General features: G+C 44.7%; 7 protein-coding genes across 10 annotated transcripts in view; 4 read left to right on the forward strand and 3 right to left on the reverse strand.

Moving 5' to 3' along the window:
• Positions 1-765: 765 nt before the first annotated feature.
• On the forward strand, positions 766-3,546 carry LOC117589587 (pyrokinin-1 receptor). The gene is made up of 4 exons (XM_034281651.1): positions 766-2,177; positions 2,412-2,629; positions 2,684-2,842; positions 2,929-3,546. Exons 1-4 carry the CDS (start codon positions 1,265-1,267, stop codon positions 3,007-3,009), a joined length of 1,371 nt encoding a protein of 456 aa, XP_034137542.1. The 5' UTR covers positions 766-1,264; the 3' UTR covers positions 3,010-3,546.
• Positions 3,547-5,737: 2,191 nt separating this feature from the next.
• LOC117589609 (10 kDa heat shock protein, mitochondrial) lies at positions 5,738-6,461 on the forward strand. Its single transcript, XM_034281684.1, has 2 exons — positions 5,738-5,789; positions 5,854-6,461. Exon 2 carries the CDS (start codon positions 5,854-5,856, stop codon positions 6,160-6,162), a length of 309 nt encoding a protein of 102 aa, XP_034137575.1. The 5' UTR covers positions 5,738-5,789; the 3' UTR covers positions 6,163-6,461.
• A 599-nt stretch (positions 6,462-7,060) lies between these two features.
• Positions 7,061-11,008, forward strand: LOC117589776 (neuropeptide CCHamide-1). Its single transcript, XM_034281973.1, has 4 exons — positions 7,061-7,325; positions 10,115-10,150; positions 10,213-10,259; positions 10,320-11,008. The coding sequence occupies exons 1-4, from the start codon at positions 7,262-7,264 to the stop codon at positions 10,719-10,721; spliced, it is 549 nt and encodes a 182-aa protein (XP_034137864.1). The 5' UTR covers positions 7,061-7,261; the 3' UTR covers positions 10,722-11,008.
• On the reverse strand, positions 10,964-13,187 carry LOC117589775 (ecdysteroid-regulated 16 kDa protein). 2 transcript variants are annotated; one of them, XM_034281972.1, is made up of 3 exons: positions 13,091-13,187; positions 11,669-11,779; positions 10,964-11,607 (listed from the first exon to the last, which is right to left on the reverse strand). In XM_034281972.1, the coding sequence occupies exons 2-3, from the start codon at positions 11,751-11,753 to the stop codon at positions 11,213-11,215; spliced, it is 480 nt and encodes a 159-aa protein (XP_034137863.1). In that variant the 5' UTR covers positions 11,754-11,779; positions 13,091-13,187; the 3' UTR covers positions 10,964-11,212. The 2 variants fall into 2 exon arrangements, with proteins under 2 accessions (XP_034137863.1, XP_034137862.1); XM_034281971.1 differs by lacking the exon at positions 13,091-13,187 and adding an exon at positions 12,201-12,320.
• Positions 13,188-14,348: 1,161 nt separating this feature from the next.
• LOC117589517 (attacin-A-like) lies at positions 14,349-15,236 on the reverse strand. The gene is made up of 2 exons (XM_034281507.1): positions 14,893-15,236; positions 14,349-14,827 (listed from the first exon to the last, which is right to left on the reverse strand). Exons 1-2 carry the CDS (start codon positions 15,192-15,194, stop codon positions 14,422-14,424), a joined length of 708 nt encoding a protein of 235 aa, XP_034137398.1. The 5' UTR covers positions 15,195-15,236; the 3' UTR covers positions 14,349-14,421.
• A 755-nt stretch (positions 15,237-15,991) lies between these two features.
• Positions 15,992-16,838, forward strand: LOC117589516 (attacin-A-like). Its single transcript, XM_034281504.1, has 2 exons — positions 15,992-16,360; positions 16,426-16,838. Exons 1-2 carry the CDS (start codon positions 16,059-16,061, stop codon positions 16,829-16,831), a joined length of 708 nt encoding a protein of 235 aa, XP_034137395.1. The 5' UTR covers positions 15,992-16,058; the 3' UTR covers positions 16,832-16,838.
• A 940-nt stretch (positions 16,839-17,778) lies between these two features.
• LOC117589515 (forkhead box protein O) overlaps positions 17,779-18,365 on the reverse strand; it is a 36,508-nt gene continuing 35,921 nt past the window's right edge. For all 3 annotated transcript variants that reach the window (XM_034281502.1, XM_034281503.1, XM_034281501.1), the window contains one exon: positions 17,779-18,204. The gene's annotated coding sequence lies outside the window, so the exon portion shown is untranslated. The remainder of the gene's footprint in view (positions 18,205-18,365) is intronic.

An 18,365-nucleotide genomic window follows, 5' to 3' on the forward strand; every position in this document is an offset into this window, starting at 1 on the left:
TATGTGGCCATAGAGAAATGTCACTCGTCGGCGGCGTGTAGCTACAGAGACCTATGACAAAACGCATTCGGGGCAACTTTTTGCCAGTTTTCCCAGCGCCACTGCCAGCGTGTGGCTGCTCTTTGTGGATAATGCCCCGAAAGTTGCCTGCTCCATAGCCACTATGAAATATGGTTGCCAAAATACACACACACACAGAAGATGGGTGCCAGCACGGGGCGAGACGGTTTCATAAATGTGAATGTAAGGTGCGTGGAATAACTAACAGGATTGTGATAGAATGTCACGGATAAAAGACTCGAAGTTGCAGTATGTAAGATTTGCTCTTTGGCTTTATCGATGTGGATTTTGCTATTAATATGCCGATTGACAGCTACGCATAGATGAAACTTACACTATAAGGTCTCCTCTTTTGACAAAGGGAAGTTGCTTTATTTAGTAGGAAATACTTGTAGTGATGGTATAACAAATCTATTACAGAATTTCGGTAGTTATTTATAATTCTTGTGTTGGTTTAAATGTAATAAAAACTGTATATTAAATTTATAAGAACACATCTTTAAAAAATGTCTACCTTCTCCATACACTCATACATCCATTACACATTTCCTTTTGCCAATTTCGTTCAAGCACTTAGTCGGAGCACAATGTCGCGCACGTTACTCTCTCTCATGTGAGGGAAAACTGCGACGCTTCGTGGCTAGCTTTTAGATACAAATCTGAATGAAATGTCGCCGCTGCTTATCAGATAAGTTCGGAGCGCGCTGGAGTACGGTTGCTGCTGAATGGAGACGGGACACAGACACGGACACGGACTCCAAAACTTGATTCGCTCTGTGCCGCTGTGTTTACAATTCGAGTCGAGAGCTGTGTAAGCGACGTGCCTCCAAAATCAGAGACAAGTCAACGTCCGGGTGCGAGTGCAGTGACGGGAACGGACTACGGAATACGGAATATTGTCACCGGGAACGGTACAGGGGATCGGGGATCGACCTCGCCGCTTGGTAATTTGGTGCGTTTGCGTGCCAGTGGCAGTGCCAGTGCCAGTGACAGTCGAGAGAGTTTCAAGACGCTTCGAGTCAGACTAGTCGCTGGATGAGTCTCCGTTCGCGTCATCGAATTATTATAATTAGCATAGTTGGGGGGGACATAGCCGCAGGCAGATAAACGGCATCGGAATTTGTCGCAGCTAGTGGAAATTTTGTGAAAACAAAAGCCGCTTTCGTAAGGGGAAAAGTTCCAGTTCCAGCAAACGCACAGGAATATGCCCGACTCCGATATCGAATCGGAGATCCTGGCCAGCGTCAGCGCCAGCGCCACCGACGACGACAACGGGCCACTGTGGACGGCAGGGAATGTGAGCCAACTGCTGGGACCGGCACGCGATCCGCTGTCAATTGTGGTGCCGGTTACGGTCGTCTACTCGCTGATCTTCCTCAGCGGCGTGGTGGGCAACATCAGCACCTGCATCGTGATCAAGAAGAACCGCTCGATGCACACGGCCACCAACTATTACCTCTTCTCGCTGGCCATCTCCGATTTCCTGCTGCTGCTCTCGGGCGTGCCGCAGGAGGTGTGGTTCATCTGGTCCAAGTATCCGTACGTCTTTGGCGAGTACTTCTGCCTGGGACGCGGTCTGCTGGCCGAAACCTCGGCCAATGCCACCGTCCTGACCATCACCGCCTTCACCGTGGAGCGCTACATAGCCATTTGCCACCCGTTCCTGGGGCAGGCCATGAGCAAGCTGAGTCGTGCCATCCGCATCATCGGTCTCGTCTGGGCCCTGGCCGTGCTCACAGCCATCCCGCAGGCTGCCCAATTCGGCATCAACAGCTACGCGGGCGTGGACAAGTGCGTGGTGGTGCGCGTCATCGTCGAGCACTCGTTCCAGCTCTCCACCTTCATCTTCTTCTTTGCGCCCATGTCCATCATCTTTGTGCTCTATCTGCTGATCGGCTTGCAGCTCTACCGCTCCAACCTGAGCGATGGCCCGGCCCCAGCTCTAGCTCCATCTCGGAGACCACAGCTGAAGAATGTGCAATCGGACACCATCCTGTACCGCTACGCGGGCTCCAACTCTGCGGTGAACATCAATGGCGGCGGCTCGGGCGCCCAGCTGAGCTCCGTGCGGGGCCGACTCAATCACTATGGCACACGGCGTGTGCTGAGGATGCTCGGTAATTATTCACCCCTGGGCCAGACCAGACATCGGGACATCATATGGGTACCATATGCCCCTAATCGTCCTAAGCTTTTTAATCAGTCGCTCTCCGCCCAATTTATTGCGTTTGTCATTTGGCAATTGTCGTTGCTCGTTTCTCATTTATGTTTATGGCGATTGCCAAAAAAAAAAAAAACAAACGTCCAAAGTACTCCAACATTTCATTCACTCTTTATCTGTCTCCTGGCAGTTGCTGTGGTGGTCTGCTTCTTTATTTGCTGGGCCCCCTTCCATGCCCAGCGTCTGATTGCCATCTATGCCCCCGCCCGTGGCGCTAAGCTGCACGAACAGCACGAACTCCTCTACACGGTGATGACCTACATCTCCGGTGTGCTCTACTATCTCTCCACCTGCATCAATCCGCTGCTCTACAACATCATGAGCAACAAGTTCCGCGAGGCCTTCAAGGTAGGGATCATGTTCTATTGCACAGGATCATCCAATAGCTTTTCCTCTTTGCAGGCCGTGCTCTTTGGCAAGAAGTTGTCAAAGGGTTCGCTGAACTCCCGCCATCACATCGAGTCGCAGCGATTGAGGAGAGCTCACAACTCCTCCAGCCAGACGCAACGCGTCTCCATAGAGTCGGCGGAGGCGCAACAGTCGAAACAGCCACTAACACAGGTGGGTTGTCTCCAGCTGTCTTACCCTGCAATCTATCAATTAAGTACCTATCGAATAAACTCTCTCTCTCTCTCTCTCTCTGTCAGACCCCGCTGCATGATCGTCTGGCCCTGGCCAAGCCGCAGCTCGCCTCCCAGTATGCCATGATCAATGCCCAGAGCAACTAGAGGCGGACTGGAGGCGGTAACTCAATCTCCATCTAGCTCACCGCGCCGCTTGCATCCTAATGCTAATTTATTTGAATATTATTTAAGCCAGATTCTTAGTTAGCCACTTGTTTTTGTCTTTACTGATTCCACTGCTATGGCCTGCTGCTGCTGTTGCTGTTGCCACCAAAGCGTTTTAGTACAACCTGCATTTGCATTAATTTGCCTTGCAATTAGACCTTAATTACTCTCTATCTCTGTCTATATATTTAACTACTATAAAGATTTTCATTCATCCAGATTCAGATTCAGTTTCAGAATCACAACCAAAGTCAGTGTCAGAGCTAGTCTTTCGAGCATTAAGATTTACGGCTATTTACTTTTAAGAATAGTATTCAATGTGCTTTGCTCTCTACAATTAACTTAATGGCAACACGCCTAGTGGGCATTAACACTGGAAAGTAAAGCTTTTCCAACTCAAGAATAATTCTATAATATATAAAGCAACTAAAGCTTCGAGATATGTCTAAGTAAATATGCTTAAAGCAAACGAAAAAAGAAAATGTGGCACAAATATTCGAGGGTCATTGACCCTTTTTAAAAGCAATTTCAGGAAATGATATAATTATAACATTAAAATGCATTATTTAAACACAGTCAATAAGGTATAACCACACTGTGAAAGTTATACTGGAAAATATATTCCTTGCTTGCCTTAATTTCTGTGTCTATTCCATTCAACAACCCTGAACCCAGCGAATTATCATCAAAATGTATTTAAAGATTGATTATAATGCATTGACTTTATTGAACAGGCAACGTTGTTGAATCAATGGGAAGGGAGAGAACCCTTGGGGAATTATAATGAACGATATATCCGAATTATTCCACAAACAAAACTTAGCATATTCCCATAGCCATTTTGGCTTTTTTTCCGCATCCCCGTGTCTCTGGCCCTTTGGCAACTACTAAGGATTCGCCGTGCTTTCGCTGCAAATGTAATTTGGCCATAAATATATTTGGCTTTTTTGTATCGATTGTGGCCCTGTCGTCTGCCCGACTACAAATGAAATTCTAATGAGGTGCCGGGCAGATGGTTCAAGGTCATGCAAATGCACGGACTCCGTGGCGCATTAGTAATCCTGCAAATTGTTATGAAAATGCAATCAGCCAAATGGATGCCAGTGCCCCCCGTATGATTTGTACCGCGTAGACAGCGTAGAACTTCACTCAAATTGCATAGAGGAGCTGCCCGTCCGTCACCAGGAGTTAGTACGTCAAAGTCCAAAGCGCAGCGGGCCATTAAGGAGCCCACAACAAAAAAGGGAGAGTGAAACAGTCGGACGGATAAAAACCACACAAAATTGCTCGTTCCACCAACGCCACGTAAAGCCGAGCAAATATATATCCCAGACACACATGCCTGCAAAAATGACGTAGAAATTATGAAGTTTTGTGATTTACGAGCAGCAGGAAGAAAAACGCGGAAAAAATGGTGAGCTTTGAGTAACGATGGTTTAGATACCCTTGCGGTTGTATGTATATAAGTAAGTAGGTTCTGTGGCAGCTAGAGGATTGGTTTACTAATTCCTTTTTGATCTTACTTATATTTGTAACGCCTTGTTGGACTATCTTCATAAGGGAAAAAGTATTTTCTTGCTTGAAATTGTTTCTATGATGAGATATGATATTGTTCTGATTTACTGATTAATTATGTTTGGCCTAAATCCCTTAAAAATTGAACTTTTGTGGAATTATCTTAACATATGTAATATTTGCTCAAGGACTGTCATTACGACATCATCGTTGGCTTCACTATATCATAGTTGACTTTTAACGAAAGCATCTCGTATCTAAAACCATCTTTGTAACAAAAATAAGGTTCTGATCATATTTTTAGTCAACAAATTTACTCACGGAGATTTTTGGTTGGACCAAGAATATTATACATTATACCATAAAATTTCAAAACAACATTCATTTCATCATTGAATTCATAAAAGCAGCACCCCTGTGTATAATGCGGGGATATAAAAAGAAAGCTCTGGGCAAAGTTATGGAAAACAAAAATTTCTAAGAGCATTTAACGCGCTACAAGTTTAGACAAACACAACCCACCCGTACACATACAACCACACGCACTGAAGCACGTACAACACACAAACACATACACAAGACAGGAAGGAAGCCTCACACACAGACACAGAGCGAGAGAGAGGGAGCGCGAGAGAGAGCAGGAAGAACCAGCAGAACAATAGAGAACGAAAAACTACAAGGCAAAACATTCCCCCTCACAACCATTGTTAAGCTTAGTAAGCTCAACTGCCAACAGGTGGCGTTGATGCCGGCGTGGGAATTAATCAAAGAAAAAAAAAACATAACGGACAAGGAACGAGCCACCAAGCAGCGACTAGGCAGCTATGCGGTTCGCTTTGGGTGGACCATGTTTGTCGGAATTAACTATCTGCTAAATAATTAAATTGTACAATTTATTGGTTTATACCACATCTCGTTATATGTACAATAAAATCCCCAACAACAACAATATTCGGGCTAAACAATTAAAGAAAACTTTTGTTAGGAAGAAATTCCCATTTTAACACTACCAACTAAAACTTTGACTTTGAATTCTTTGAATTTTCTCAATCGCAGTAGCCTGGGCTTTTTTCATGTGAAAAACATTCATGTGTAGGACTGAAAAGTTATATGAAAAATCCAGTACTCAGTAGAGAGCGGAACGAAGCACATCGTGAACAGAAAAACAATTTTAAAATCAAAAAAATATTTTTCTGGCAGTAAAAGTAAGAATTCTAAATCTAATAATTTGTGAACAAAAATTATTAAAGATTTTGGGAAAACTTTCAGATGGCCAACGCTATTAAGAAGGTCATTCCCATGCTGGACCGCATACTGATTCAGCGCTTCGAGGTGAAGACTACCACTGCTGGTGGCATACTGTTGCCCGAGGAGTCGGTGCCCAAGGAGATGCAGGGCTTGGTAGTGGCCGTTGGACCCGGAGCCCGTAACCCTGCTGGTGCTGGCCACCTGTCCGTCGCCGTCAAGGAGGGCGATCGTGTCCTGTTGCCCAAGTACGGGGGCACCAAGGTGGACATGGACGACAAGAGAGAGTACGTGCTCTTCCGCGAGAGCGACATCCTAGCCAAGCTGGAGTAAGGGATGGGATGGAGAGATCCCAACGTCTACACATACACGTACACGTACACGACATCCTGGCCAAGCTGGAGAAGGAGGGTGTGGAGACATACCAATATACACACAAACACGTACACAAACCAACACCGAAACCTACAAAATAAGTTACCATTTTTCCATTTTTCCATTTCGCTACTTGCGTTCGAAGTTAAATGATTATCATGTGTTGAATGCTTATTTGGTACAAGTCCTTGATACACTTTGATACTCTTATGTTACACTACAAAACAAAGCTTTGAAATAAAATACCTACACTGAAATATGTTTATTGGACTTTGTAATTCACTGGTGGAAGCCAGGCAAGAAAAGCGCTCAGCAAAACATTCAGATAACTTGCATTTAATTGGGAAATTTGTGATTGTGAAATATTTTTGACATTTGACAACCCTAAAGGATTTTAGCACCTTGCACATTTTCCACTATAATTAAAAGTTAATCCTTGACGTCAGCCACAAAATAAACTCTTTTTGCGTGGGGGGTCCAACTGCAGCAACTTCGCCGTGTTTTATAGTCGACCTGTGAGAGGTGTGGAGACTGGACTGACTCCTCTCCGACTACGCACCTGGCACACCAGCAGCAGCAACACCAACACCAACACAAGCATCAGCCACATGCCAACCCACTCTGCGACACACTGCTGTCCATGGGGCAGGCAGGCAGCCTGTTGCGTGGGCGCCTCTCTCTATGCTCATTGGCGGGCGGCGCTGGCCTCGTCTTTCTTCGTGCCCGAGTGTCCGACTCGTGTTTCGGGCTCTGCATTGGCTATCCGTGTTATCTTTTGGCGCTCTAATGGTACCATGCTGGTTGCATGCCTCCTCTACGAGTAGCTATAAAAGCCGCTGGTCGACCACATTTTGTTGGCAATTCGAAAAGTGTTGGGAGCAAACTCTGATCAACAAGTGCAGGAAGTACAAAAGTGCAGAAAGTTGAGCAAAAGTTTCAGCCAAAAGTCAAAGAGTTCACAAAGTTTTACAAAATATCCCAAATTAGAAGAGACATTCAAAAATTACAAATTCAAAACGGTTTTAAGTGCATATTTTTGGAAATTAATTGCTTGAAAATGTGGTACATGAAGTGCAGTTGGACTTTGTTGGTTTTTATGGCACTCTTTGCCCTGGTGACAGGTAAAATAATATCCGAAAATTCTAGAATAAATATTATTAAATTCGCCACAAAAAAAATTCCCATTGCTTTGCTTTAAACTCCATTAAAAAGGTTTAAATATCAGTGGAAAAGAATGTTTCCCTTTTCTGAGGCATACTTTTGGGCCAGTGCAAATGGTGAAATTCTTATTTCCGGTTTCGTCACTTGCTGTTGCTGCGTCATGATCGCAATTGTTTCTTGGAAATTCCTGGCCTATCTGCGCCATAAAAATACCAAACTACCAACTGATTAACAAGCGATACTCTGGTTTTGCCATTCCCTAATCCTGCACTCCCCATGTCCTCCCATGGCCTCTAATCCGTCTTATCAGCTTCAGTTTTATGCACATTTTCCTGTTGATACGCCTTTGTCCGCTGGTTGAGCGGCTTCCTTTTTGGGTTTTCTGCCCACATTTCTTACTCACCGCAAAGGTAGGACAGCAGGGGATCAGAGTGTAAAGAACATGGAGCAGCATGGAGCAGAGATCACGGGCGGAGGGGGGCTGGGTTTACCACTTTGGGCCACTCCCCCCAAATGCGTCGACGCTTTCAATTGCTGTCGTAAATTAATCCAAACTGCGTACCAAATAACAACCGGCAACCGACAATGGAACGTCAGAAGCGGCACAGCCACGGTGGAAATGGAGAAGAGCGGGAAATTCAGCGGGAAAAAACCCAAAGCGAACGTGTGAACCCATCAAGCTGTGCCGCTTGCAGGCATTGCAGTTGTGGGTGGGCACTCCATGTCCCATGTTCCCTTCCACCCTCTCCTGTTGCTGACAGTGGGGTGGAGGCAGATATTGGGGCATAGTCAAGAGCTACGACGAGTTGGGCGTTTCCATGGATGAAGGTGAAACTAAAAAATGATGTGCATGCCGATTGGGCTAGGTTCAGGTTGGAGAGATCAAATAGAACTGTTACTGATTAATAAAGAAGGTCTCTCCAATTCAATTAATTAACTTAATCTCATAAATCTAAATATAAATAATGATAAGTAGTTCTAGCATTGTCTGCCTCGAGTATATGGCAATGATAACTTTAATAGACACTCTATGATCTCATGCAAATGATTTTATGTAAAAGTTCAATTAGCTTACAAGGGACTGGTTTGTGATGAGGGTTCTATAAACAATTGATGAGATGGAGAATGGAATAAACGAACAGACCCCTTCTAAATATATATATATATATTTTAATAACTGAAAAGACTACCCATAAAGCAATCATAAAGCAATTTTAGGTCTGACAACTGCTCCCAGCCAATAATATTGTAAGACAAAACAAATCCCTCTACAATGATGCTCATGGGCAAATGTATGTGCCACAAATGATACAAATCAACTCTACCACATGCTGGTGAATCCCCAAACCAATTACAGCAAACTCAGACATTTGATGGTCTCCATCGGATATTTGTAGCAACACTTCACTTAGGGTACTTGGGCAAAACAAACCATTAAAAGTGGGGTTCAAGCAGATTGTTTTGAGGTGAGGCTATTAAAAAAAGACATTACCCTGGAGTGAAGACGCCAACGCGATTTCAGCGCTGACCAAGATCAAGGATGTGGCCATTAAAAGTGAGGGTCACGCTAATTAGGTGATGGTGAAAGGCTCGAAGGCAGGGAGCGACTGTGGTGGGTGATGGCGGTGGGCGGCTGTTAAACGGAGCCTTCGTTTAATGACAGCCCTTCGATGCGGCGTCCCAAAAGGCTTCGAGCGCTGGCCCTACGCTATCTCTGATGGCCTCTATGCCTGTCAACAACAAGTGTGCGTGTGGGTTGTATTGGTGTATCTGTGAGTGCCCGGCAACAATTAATCCACGGTTTAAGTAATTGACAAATGATTACATGTTTGATATATGGCCAGGGTAGCAACAGCCGAACGGAGGAGGAGTCATGATAGAAACGTCTGGCCTGACATCTATATTTATCTTGGCTTATGCAAACACCCCTTATAGTCCTCACACCAGCACCAGCACCACAACCCATCCACATCCCCATCCACTATTCCCTATCCACGCTTATAACCAGGCCAATTGTCAGCCATCTGCGTCATGGAACTTGTTGCTGCTGCTGCTCCTGCTGTTGCTTTTGTGTAACCCGGAGATCTTCTATCCTATGCCATGCTGCCTCCATTCACACACACTTTCACTGGAGTGACAGTGTTGCGCAAAAGCGTATTCACATATCCGTATCCAAGTGTCCCAGTGTCCGTCCATGTCCCAGCTGTGCCTTTCATTGCTGACGCCTTCTGTGATGCTTTGCCGTCCATTTGTGTGATTAGTTCTGGTCTTGGCTTGACTCTTTTGGGCATTGTGTGGCCCAATGCAAGAGCAGAGCAAGAGTTTGTCGCATCAAGGACACGTTGTATAAGAGCAACAGCATAGAGCTACAGGTAGGATGATGATGTTGATGGGGCTACTCCCACACCTAACACCTCCGCCTGAGTGCATTACTCAACCCTATGCTCTGACTCTGACTCTGGCATATGAGTGCCGTGCCATAATGGTCGCATTTATCATGGCTCGCGACATTAGCAGCCAAGCCAAGCACACAATAAACAACTGCAGCATCAACTGTTGCCTGTGGCTCATCTTTTCCTTACTTTTCCTCTTTAAAGTAGAACTTTTGCCCTATGCTCAGCACGGGGTCTGGCCTGTGGCTCATTTGCTCATAAATTTATGCGCGCACACAGAGTCTTAGCTCTGTCAATGTGGATCCTATGAAGATGATGATTTATTCTAAATAGGAAAATATGTTTCATACTTTCAGGTTCATGTCTGGAATACGGACACTCCTGCTGGGGAGGTGAGTGTTTCGCGGAGTAGTCCATCGATTTTCCTTCACACTTTGTGGTCTTTTTTTCTCAGCTCACGGCAAGCGTTCCGGTGGCAAGGCCGCAATTGTTGCAGCCAAGGTAAGATGGAATGCAGCTCATGGTTTGGGTGTATTTCTTGACTCCTTTTGTTGCCCGCAGACTGTCGGCAATCCTGTGGAAACTCTGGCTGAGCAGCTCTATAACAACAACAATCCCGAAGACACCGATGACGAGACCAACAACAGCAACAACATCAGCCTGAACAACAACATGCCGCCGAGAGCCACTGCACAAAGTGGCGGGCCCGAGGAACGAAATAGGAATCATCGCAACCATGAGGCCAACGATCTGAAGTGGACGCAACTGATGAGGCAACAGCATCGCTATCAACAGTCACGACTGGCGGCCAGAGGCGGCGGACAGTACGATGCAGCCGCCGAGAGTTGGCGCAAATTGCAGCAGGCACTCATAATGGCACAGGCCCAAGCTCAGGGAGAGACCGAGGCTGAGGCCGAGCAGCAGCAACAGACTCTCAGCGATCTCTATGAACTCAAGAAGTGAACATTGCCCCACCCAGGCGTATACTTAATTTAATTGCCAAAACTATGCGGAAAAGCGACTAAAAACAAAACGAAGAATGAAAAGATATTTACTGCACCACCAGCAATTGCATGTTGGGCATCAATTAAGAATAAATTGCATAAATAATTAACAGAGAGAGAGAGATGAGAGCGCAGGTCAGGTTAATTGGGGGAGTGTTCCATTTAATAGCATTCCAAATTGTAAATGAAATCTATTCGTAATACTTGTTGTTTGTTTTTATTATTACATACATACATACATACGTTATCAGGGGTCCTCTTCTTTAGGCACACAATATTGCGTCACTGGCTGGATGCCGCAATATTGGAAAATGAAGTGGATGCCATTGCCATATCGAAGAACTTTGCTTTCACATTCACTTAACCGTACTTAATCCCTAAACTATGATATGCAGATACGATTTTAAGAGATTCAACCTTAATAAACGCTAACATCGCACTCGCTTTGGCTTAGGCTTTGATCTTGGCGGGCACTTGGAAGCAGGCCGCATCGCCCTGCTTGTCGCCCAGCCCCCAGTGAATCTCTAGGCTGACGGTGGGATAAACAGGCAGTATTTTGAAGCTGTTCTTGTAAGTGTAGGTCTCTCCGGCCTTCAGGGGGCAGCCCACCTTCTTCTCGCCAGCCTCGTCGTAGATATGCGGACAGGCACTGGTGCCGTAGTAGCCGGGGAAGGGCAGTGGCACATCCAAAATGATGCCCTGTATGTCCGAGGTGAGCTCCTGGAAGTCGCGCTCCGGTCGGATCTTCATCATGATGCTGGCCTCCGTGTTGCGCTTCAGTATGCAGCGATTCTTGGGGCAATTCGAGATGGACACCTCACTGGAGCTCAGGGCCTTGGACTTGGCTGTGGGTTGAACATAGATTTAGTGCCCATATTCCTAAGATTACTCTCCGTTTATACTCACCATTTGGGCAGGGCCTGACCTCAGTGGCTGTCGAGAATCCCAGCAGGGCGGCGCAGATCAAAAACAATCCAGAGGTGAGCTTCATTTTGCTGCTAGCACTTTGACTTGTTTCTAATTGTAAGAGAAGTGATATGGATTTAACGACAGGTCGCTAATTGCTGGTCAACTACTTTGGCTGTGGCCAGAGGCCTCGAGAGCTTTGGACTGTTATCAAGCCTCGCGTCGAGGCCAAAACCGGTTGCACTCGTCTCTAAAGATCGACCTTGACTTAAAAGCACGAAAATCATGCAAACAAACTGAAAAATCGGAGTCTGAAAGTCAACCAATTACACCTGACAACACAAGTCACATAAAATGGGAGATCTAACACATCAGATCTGCCATTAAATAGATTGATTGACACTCTGATTCTTGTGGGGGCCAGTAGCTATTATTTGGTTCACTTTCAGGAAGAAATTCCTGAGTTAATCCCACTTTTTGTTATCCATCTGTAAGTTTCTTCTGCCTTCATTCAGTTAATTGAACAATTTACCAATTTCCACAGCAATTGTCGTCAATTTGAGTTGCTGGTTGACTTTTTTACGCGGAGCTACGAAGCTTGTACTTCCAGTGCGACTGACGGCGATCGGCAACTGAAACCTGAGCCGCATCGCATGTGGCGTATATATAGAAATATCACATCAAACCGACAGACTCTGTGTCTGTGTCTCTGATTTTTGCCGCTGGCTTTGTGACTCACTCACTTAATTGAGAGGCCATTTTCTTGCCCTGCCTGGCATGCCAAGCATCTGATTATATCGAGAATCGCAGACCAGTAACCATTTCTGTGCCCGCTTAAAGGTTTTCCCAATGAAAAGTGAAATCAAACAATGGCAAAACGAGTTTGGAAAGCCACTGATCGATAGCCAAGAACCGACCTGACCAAAGGTGCGTTGTTCACACACGGGTAAAGTCTCAAGAGCTAACCAGAGGCCTGTGGCAAAATATTGCCAATCATTTCTGTTTGGCTTAGACACATTCGATACTTAAAATGCAAATTGCATTCACACGCTTATGGTAGATTATATCATAAACAAATCTTAAAATGGGATAGGAACTAGCCATCGATCGCTGTTCATCTCATTGGTTATGCGACACCGCACCCGACTCCTGACTTGCGACTCTGACTTGTGCGAAAAGCGTTTCAGTTACGATTTAGTAAAACTATTTAAGAATTAGCAGCGCGTTCTCTGTCTTTCTTTGTGTTTGCTGTCGTCTGTCAGTCAGGAAGTTGATAAGCTTATGACGTGCCCACTTTTGAGACGCCCATTTGCATTTTTCATTTAGAAAGTTGACCACAAACGAAACTGAGAACACGTCGATTCCAAGCCGAATTCGAGCAATTGACTGAAACGTGACTATTTAACTTTGGGAATAACTTACAAGTGGGTGGGGAATGTCTGGCGTTTGATACAGTTTCTGTTTGTTTACGATTTGATTTCGGTTCAACCGATCTTGTGACTGCTGCGAGCGAGGCTTGAAATGCAACTGACATAAAAACCGAAAGCTGTATCCAAATGAATGGCTTGGCCCCTCAGCCGGTTTGTCTTGTCTCTCCAAACTTTAAGCAACAGTTTCCTATTCGAGTGCAAGAGAATTTAAAGTTTCCGGCCTCTCGTGAGGAGCAACAGCATGCTGTATATCTATGCTGTATGCATGTGCTAGTGCGGTCAACGTTCAATCAGCTGAGAGTGCAAGAGGAAAACGGTGCTGAACTGCGTTGTAAGTCTTTGTTGACGCAGCGCTTCGCATACGGAATCAGATGGAGGTGGAAGTAGCTTCCACTCGAACTGAGGAAGACAGAATGGGGAAGTGATATTTATTTGCTGTTCCACTCGGAATATAGTTGATGCTCGAATGGGTGTGGCAAAGGGGATGGGTTGATTAAATAAACAGTATTTTGATTCCGATTTAGAGAGGCATTTACATTAAATACTTGAGAACAAGTAAACATTACTTTTCAGATGATCACTGAAGAGTACATCTATGTAAATATGTATAAATGTGGCAAATGGGGCTTAATCTTTAAACTTTTTTAAATGTAACCCCTTATTAGATAGTTCCACTTTATCTCTGAGTTTCTATCATCAGTGATGAAGTCACAAGGCCACTGGATTTCCGTTTCTTCCTGGAAAGGCTGGAGGACGAAACAATAACAGAGTTTTACTTTTGAGCCCTGCCGCTTTTCTTTGGAACTACTAGCATCTATATACATGACGGCGCAGTGGCGCCATTGTGGGCATAGCTTGCACTATAAGGATTTAGAGCTTCCAGCTTCTGTCAGAATGATTTGATGTTATTTCTGACAAAAGCTTGCACCCATGAATACAATTCCAAGCTATAGAAATCGAGAAGGCTGCTCGAGTCGGTTGCGGTGTGAAAGCAGTACGACATACAATCGTCTGCAAGCAGTGCATCAGGAACTAGTTCATAGCAGCCAGCATTGATAGTTACTGGTATAAAGTGGAGATGGAGCTGCATCTTTCACTCCACCGAGAGATGCTACAAGGAGCAATTATAAGAATTACATAACTGCAGCCCTTCCAGCTTAACGGGAAAAATTTAACAAAAGTAGAGGGTAGTGTGCGGAGAGGCCTTCAGTATTATCGAAGCTCCCATATTAAATGCAAAGAGCATTGTATCTGGTAACAAAATACTAAATTTTATTCTTTACATAAATAACTTCAACTAATTGTATCATTGAACAGGCCGCTCTATCCACCGAAACGATGGGTAAGCCCCAGACCAGCTCCAAAGTCTGTCCTTTGATTGGAGAATGGGCCACTCATCCACTTGCTGGCGGTTCCAGTCAGATCAATGTTCGTGTTGCGATCAGCCGAGGACCAGAGATTGGCACGAGCTTCGGCACCCAACTGACGACCGATGCCGGGGAAGTTGCTGTGCGTCACACTGGCACCATGACCATTGATGTGGGAGTAGTCCAGAGCGGCGCCATTGCGTTGGAACTCAAAGCCATTGGCCAGCTTGTTCTGCGAGGCAAACGCCTTGGCATCGAGATTGTGCACGCCGTCGTTGAAGAGATTGGCATGGACCTCCTGCTGGAAGGAGTCTTTCACTCCGGGAGTGTGGGTCCTGGTCACAGATGCACCATGGCCATTGCTGTGGAAAGAGAGGGAAACTAGTTAGATTGTGTGTCTGTCGGATGTGTTTTGTGATCTACTTACTTATTGTAGGCCGCAGTTCCGCCAACGGTGGCTGGACCCGATTTAGTGTTTCCTGCGGCAAAAGCCTGGACCACAGCATTGTGATCGGGAGTGCCAATCGCCTTGGTCAGATCCATACGGGCATCAGCGCCACCAGCCGGGTTTGATGCCAATGAGCCTCCCAGAACCTGGCGGCGGAAACGATGGCGGAATAGTGGTTTTGGAGGTGGGCTCTGGGGGAAAGGCCCGAACCGCTGAGGCATTGCCTCGGCTATGGCTCCCAGTGCAACAAGTGCCACAATTAGAATGATTCCCTTCTGCATGTTGAGTTTGCTTTGTTTTGTGTTGTGTTGGCTTTGGAACGACCGAACGCTGACTGATGCCTGATTGGGGCTCACCTTTCGCTTTTATAGCGTACGTTCTTCCCTACGCGAATACGTTTGAGGAGGGGATCACCTCGTCATCTTCCACCTTACATCTGCCTTATCAGCAACAAAATCCACACTCAGAGTTCTTTGTGTGGTTTACTTTTGTTCCACCCTCCCTTTAGATGCAAACAATTTGGAATAAGTGAAGCACAGCAACAAAAGGCAGTTAAATTTACTAAAAAGCAGTACGGAATCCAAACTACTGCAAGCAGTGCAACATGAACTAGTTCATAGCAGCCTCAGGTAGATGTTCACACCACCGAAAGAGGTTACAATCGGAACTTCTAGAATTGCATTATTAAAGCAGCCGCCCTTCCATCTCGTGGTCTGCGGAGTCTGCGGAGAGGCAATACAATGCACACGATTTTGTACTGTAAAGGCAATAGTGGACCATCTCTTAGTTGACAGTTGTAATTGAACATAGTTAAACTGCATAGTTGAAGCCCATTTCAAATCTCAGCTCGTGCGGAATTCTACTATTTTCAGCATACCTATCGTTGCTGTGCTTCACTTATTCCAATTTTTTTTGCGGCTTAAGGGAGGGTGTAACCAAAGTAAAGCACACAATGAATGCTGAGCGGGGATTTTCGTGCTGATAAGGCAGATGTAAGGTGGAAGATGACGAGGTGATCCCCCCCTCAAACGTATTCGCGTAGGGAAGAACGTACGCTATAAAAGCGAAAGGTGAGCCCCAATCAGGCATCAGTCAGCGTTCGTTCGTTCCAAAGCAAACACAACACAACACCAAAGACACTCAACATGCAGAAGGGAATCATTCTAATTGTGGCACTTGTTGCACTGGGAGCCATAGCCGAGGCAATGCCTCAGCGGTTCGGGCCTTTCCCCCAGAGCCCACCTCCAAAACCGCTATTCCGCCATCGTTTCCGCCGCCAGGTTCTGGGAGGCTCATTGGCATCAAACCCGGCTGGTGGCGCTGATGCCCGTATGGATCTGACCAAGGCGATTGGCACTCCCGATCACAATGCTGTGGTACAGGCTTTTGCCGCTGGAAACACTAAATCGGGTCCAGCCACCGTTGGCGGAACTGCGGCCTACAATAAGTAAGTGGATCACAAAACACATCCGACAGACACACAATCTAACTAGTTTCCCTCTCTTTCCACAGCAATGGCCATGGTGCATCTGTGACCAGGACCCACACTCCCGGAGTGAAAGACTCCTTCCAGCAGGAGGTCCATGCCAATCTCTTCAACGACGGCGTGCACAATCTCGATGCCAAGGCGTTTGCCTCGCAGAACAAGCTGGCCAATGGCTTTGAGTTCCAACGCAATGGCGCCGCTCTGGACTACTCCCACATCAATGGTCATGGTGCCAGTGTGACGCACAGCAACTTCCCCGGCATCGGTCGTCAGTTGGGTGCCGAAGCTCGTGCCAATCTCTGGTCCTCGGCTGATCGCAACACGAACATTGATCTGACTGGAACCGCCAGCAAGTGGATGAGTGGCCCATTCTCCAATCAAAGGACAGACTTTGGAGCTGGTCTGGGGCTTACCCATCGCTTCGGTGGATAGACCGGCCTGTTCAATGATACAATTAGTTGAAGTTATTTATGTAAAGAATAAAATATAGAAAATTGTTACAAGAAAACACAATTCTATTTACATTTAGTCGACCTGTGCTGCAAGCGGCTTCCGAATGTCTTCGCAAGCTCGGACCAATGTTCAGTTGATAAATTGAATCCCAAAAAGTGTTCTTCTCCAGGCGAACCAATTAACGCTCCATAATATTTGTTTCTTAAATTGAATCATCGATTTATTCATCTTCACTCCGTTTTTGCATTTGTTTTAAATAGTATGAACTACATTTGAATTGTACAATCTAGTTATTAATTAACATTTAGCCCATAATAGTACACAATGAGGCGCAAGTATGTGTTTAATGTTTTCTGATTTCTGCTTTTGCATTAGCATTTTTTGCTTATATTTTTTGTTTGGGTATTGTGTGATTTTCTTGAGTTTCTGCTACGGTTTTTGCCAGGCAACATTTACATTTACTAATAGTAATTTGAAATTTCGTGAATTACATTCAATGGGCTTATGGGGGTTGAATTAATTGTTGTTTATTATTAAAGTGTGCCATCAATATTCATATAACAAAAGGTGAATATCGCATTCTTTACGGGGGGAGGGAGGCGTTGTAGGTTATGGTAGAGCTACTAACTAACCAGAGAACATTTTACGTATTCCATTGCGAGTCTTAAGCATAATTTTTACACAAGTTTCTTTCATTAAGGGTTTCGTTTGCTGTCTCTCTCTAGAAAAAATATACAATTACAATTAGATTTTCAATTAAATACATTAATTAAGCATAAATTATTACATAATTGTGCTAATTTCTTTCGGTTTATCTGTTATCTGCTTTTTGTTTATGCTTCTTGTTATTATTTTTGTTTTTGATTTATTTCTGTTTTGCATAGATTTTCCTGTTGTTTTTTTGACCCTTTTTAGTGGTGGTTTTTTTCGAACATTTAGTGTACGTTTTACGTTTTGTTTATAATTATTATTATAGTTTGTTGGTTGCATTACGTCAAGGTTATTAAAATTAATATGTACAAAGTTGAACTTATTGACTAACCATATTTTCAATTCAATTTCTTCAGTTTTTCCATCATTAGTGCTGACTTTTCACCGGCTTTCAAAGGCTCACCTCTCTCACAAGGAAGTTGTTTTTCCCATTTGCCTTTCCAACTCATTCATTCAACTTTCATTCGTTCTTTGCAGCAGAGAATTTCACTAATTGTAGCATCTAATTATTGGTTATTATTGGTATTATTTGTATGCTTCGTTTCTATGTGTAATGCATATATACTCGTATATATTTTTGTAATTATATATCTATTTATATGTACTGTATGTATGTTAGATTAGAAGCGACCAGATTTATCCTGCAACGAAACAAATAAGAGAAAATTTCATTACAATTTATACTTTTATCAAATGATTCTCCCAGTCGGAGTATCTCAGTGTCACATCAACACTTCATAAAAGGACCATCAGCATGTCCTACAAATGACCAAAACCCATCCCATCCCATCCCATCCTTATC

This window comes from Drosophila guanche, unplaced genomic scaffold (genome assembly GCF_900245975.1).
Source record: "Drosophila guanche unplaced genomic scaffold, DGUA_6, whole genome shotgun sequence".
Classification (NCBI taxonomy): domain Eukaryota; kingdom Metazoa; phylum Arthropoda; class Insecta; order Diptera; family Drosophilidae; genus Drosophila; species Drosophila guanche.